Source organism: Sinocyclocheilus grahami, unplaced genomic scaffold, assembly GCF_001515645.1.
Source record: "Sinocyclocheilus grahami isolate Dianchi unplaced genomic scaffold, SAMN03320097.WGS_v1.1 scaffold2339.1, whole genome shotgun sequence".
Lineage (NCBI taxonomy): Eukaryota > Metazoa > Chordata > Actinopteri > Cypriniformes > Cyprinidae > Sinocyclocheilus > Sinocyclocheilus grahami.
In genome coordinates, this window is record NW_015507518.1 from 17,491 (window position 1) to 21,280 (window position 3,790).

Genomic DNA, 3,790 nt, shown 5'->3' on the forward strand with positions numbered 1-3,790 from the left:
GGTTTTTTTTTTTTTTTTTTTTTTTTTTTTTTTTTTTTTTTTAAGGTGTATACGGGTATGAAACTTTTTATTTCAGATTCAGAGCTACTGGTCAAAAGTTTGGAATAATTAAGATATATATATATTTTTTTACGATTTTGAAAGGAGTTTCTCACCAAGGCTGCATTTATTTGATTAAAAATACAGCAAAAATAGTAATGTTGTGAAATATTACAATTTAAAATAACTGTTTTCTATTTTAATTTAATCATGTGATTAGGGGTGCGCAATATATATCGTCTGCGATAATATCGTAATTGTTGATTTAACTATGTGACGGAGTATTTTGCAGAAACCATTCAAAACATCCCTACAGAGCGCACGCATATATTACATGAAGTCTAGACTAGTGCGTGTGCGCATTTAGTGTGTTTTCTTTCACTGCGTGATTCAGTCTATTAAAATGCATTTAGTATGATCACAAATTCAAGACATGATGGCAGAAAATTTATATATTTATACCACTTCATATAGTTATTCAATCTCGCACGAAGAGTGTCGTTTTTTTCTCCAAAAATTACCATGATTACAAATGTGACATTGAATTCAATAAACATAAGAATTTGACTCAAAAGATAATGGACACTTTTAGAAAAAATGGCTTTATAAAGGTAAAAATGCCCATAAAATGCAAAAATCAGTTTAAACTTATTGGAAAAGATTAATTTCTATCAGTATGAACTGACCACCACACAGAATATGAAGAATATTAAAAACATTAGGAGTCAGCAGTCCTTAAGGTATCAGCACAATAACACACTCAGCAAAATATCGTCTAATTATCGTTATCGATAAAATCCCAGAAAATATCGAGATATAATTTTTTGTCAATATCGCACACCCCTACCTGTGATTGGTATAAAACTGAATTTTCCACATCATTATTCCAGTCTTCAGTGTCAGAAATCATTGCAATATTTGGTGCTCAATTATTATCTATTATTCATATTAATAATGGTTATTATTGTCTATGTTGAGAAGAGTTTTTGCTGCTTAATATTTTTGTGAATCATGATCTTTAAGTATTCTTCGAACAAATTCAAAAGGACAGCATTTATTTGAAATTTATGTTTTTCTGTAAAATTATGAATGTTAATGCAAATAAATTATTCATTTCTTACTTAACCCAAAATTTAAATGGTAGTGTATCACATTTTCCATGAAAGTATTAAGCGGTAAAAACTATTTTCTACATTAATAATCAACAAATCAGCATATTAGAATGATTTGAGTAATGATACTGAAAATTTTGCTTTGCATCACTGGAAAAACAGAATACTTGTTTTTTATATAAAAATAATATTTCACTATTACTGTTGTAATGTATTTTTGATCAAATGCAGCCTTTGTGAACATATAAGACTTGCTTCAAAAATATTACAAGATCTTAATTATTCTAAACTTTTCACTGATATTGTATTCTTTTTATTTTTATAAATTCATAATTTCAAACAGTTGATTTCTTGTTTTTGTTTAATTATGTATGACTACCATTTGTCTTCTCAGACCCTTACAGCCCTGTTGAAGTCACTCCAGCCAAAAGTCCTGGCTCAGAGAGGGCCGTCTCTCTGGCTTCACCCCAGCCTGCTGCTTGTGCCCCTACGGGTGCTGATTTACCCCTGCCATCAAACACATCTGCACCTGCGGCCAAACTCAGCAGCCCCAAAATGCCCTCGTCCATCCAGCAGTGGATCAGCCGCAGTAGTTCCCCCGGTCACCGCGGTACATCCCCTCTTCGTAAGGTGCTCACACCTGTCCTCCAGGGCCCCTCCTCTGAACGCCGAGCAAAGCGACGACTGGAAACGGGTGATATACCTGGTTTGGGAGAGGAGAGTTATGGGGTGTCTGAATTTTATCCTGACGTAAAGAGGAGCAGGAGTTCGGTGAGCACACAGAACTGTCCAGAGGAGAAAGGTGACCTATTGAGTTTGCAAACAGAGGCTCGGCTCGGCTCAGCTCGTCAGGTTGGCACTGGCAAAGAGAACAGCTCTCTGAGGAGGACTGATTGGCTTTCTGTGATCAGCCAGAGATTTAAAGGATCAGCTCAACCAAAAAGCCCCAACGGCGGCAGCAACAGCAAACGGCACGATGCAAGAACACACAGCTCTTCAGTGAGTAGATGCATGATGATTGTAATATTTCAGTGTTGTGGTTTTTACTTTAAACCATTATTCTTTTGTTATTGTTCTGAAGTCTCTAAATTTGTAACTCTTTTTTTTTTTATTTTTTTTATCAGTTTTATGTATTTTTTTTTGTCTCTTTAGGCAGCAGTCTCACCGTGTCCCATGAGAGTTGTCTCTCCACCACCAACCAAGAAAGCATCACCCTCCAGACCCATGAAAAAAATCTCTAGCTTCTTTGTGAAAAGAACCCAGGACTGATCATTGTGTGGCGAGAGATTCGTGTCTGTCAAATCAATGACACATCTGTGGTTTAAGTTCAGGTCTGGTTTTTTGAGACCAAGCTTATGTATTTATGTATGTGATGTGTATATATATTTTAATCTAATTGTTTTTAAATAAGTTTCAAAAAGGGTCAAATGGATCATTTTGGTAAACACTACAAAACAAGATGAACTCATTTGACACCACAATTAAATTCTACAGGTTTTCTGAAGCTTCCACGTCTACCTGTGATGCATTGGAAATAGTTTTGAGCTTAGTGCACGATTCAATGTGCATTTTCTAGGTGAATTTTATACGCATACTGTTTGTACTTTAATATTTTTTTGACTTTCCAAATCTGTAATGCCCTTTTGAGCTAGTCTGGTCATGAACATCGGTCACATTTTCAGAGTCTCTCTAGCTTCTTTGTGAAAAGAACCCAGGACTGATCATTGTGTGGCGAGAGATTCGTGTCTGTCAAATCAATGACACATCTGTGGTTTAAGTTCAGGTCTGGTTTTTTGAGACCAAGCTTATGTATTTATGTATGTGATGTGTATATATATTTTAATCTAATTGTTTTTAAATAAGTTTCAAAAAGGGTCAAATGGATCATTTTGGTAAACACTACAAAACAAGATGAACTCATTTGACACCACAATTAAATTCTACAGGTTTTCTGAAGCTTCCACGTCTACCTGTGATGCATTGGAAATAGTTTTGAGCTTAGTGCACGATTCAATGTGCATTTTCTAGGTGAATTTTATACGCATACTGTTTGTACTTTAATATTTTTTTGACTTTCCAAATCTGTAATGCCCTTTAAGCTAGTCTGGCCATGAACATCGGTCACATTTTCAGAGTTCTTTATTGATTGTAAAGCAGCACTTTACATAACAAATCCATTTTCAATTAGCTCAGTGCTTTTTAGTTATTGAATATCTATAGTGCAGTGAGTTTCGAAATGATTTAAACACTTTTTACCGACTCCATGCCATGGGCTGTTTCTTAAAAGTTTGCAGGTTTGTCTGGAATGTGACTCGACCTGATAGTCCAGCTTCCATGTTTCGATCCGTCTTGCTCGTGTTGTTTTGTCTCGGGTGTTTAGCATGGTTGGTTAAAACTGTTTTGCTTTTGGATTTGAGTTCAGTTTGAACTAATAACCCATTTTGAATCAAATATGCAAGTCTGTGTATTTGAATTGTTAACCTAGAAATGAAAATTGCCATTTCAAACCCATCTGCTTTTCTTCTCTGTGATGAAAAGTTATGTAAAATGTCAGCCCAAGTCAAGTTAGCGCCGTCAATCGCTAACGTCCTCTGTTGTTGTGTTCCAAAGAAGAAATTGGGTCATATAGGTTTGGAACG

General features: G+C 35.3%; 1 protein-coding gene across 1 annotated transcript in view; it reads left to right on the plus strand.

Moving 5' to 3' along the window:
- LOC107574790 (denticleless protein homolog) overlaps window positions 1-2,797 on the plus strand; it is a 6,866-nt gene extending 4,069 nt beyond the window's left edge. The window contains exons 14-15 of the mRNA XM_016261229.1: window positions 1,546-2,150; window positions 2,304-2,797. Of these exons, the coding sequence (XP_016116715.1) occupies window positions 1,546-2,150; window positions 2,304-2,420 (722 nt within the window). The 3' untranslated portion in view covers window positions 2,421-2,797. The remainder of the gene's footprint in view (window positions 1-1,545; window positions 2,151-2,303) is intronic.
- Window positions 2,798-3,790: the final 993 nt, after the last annotated feature.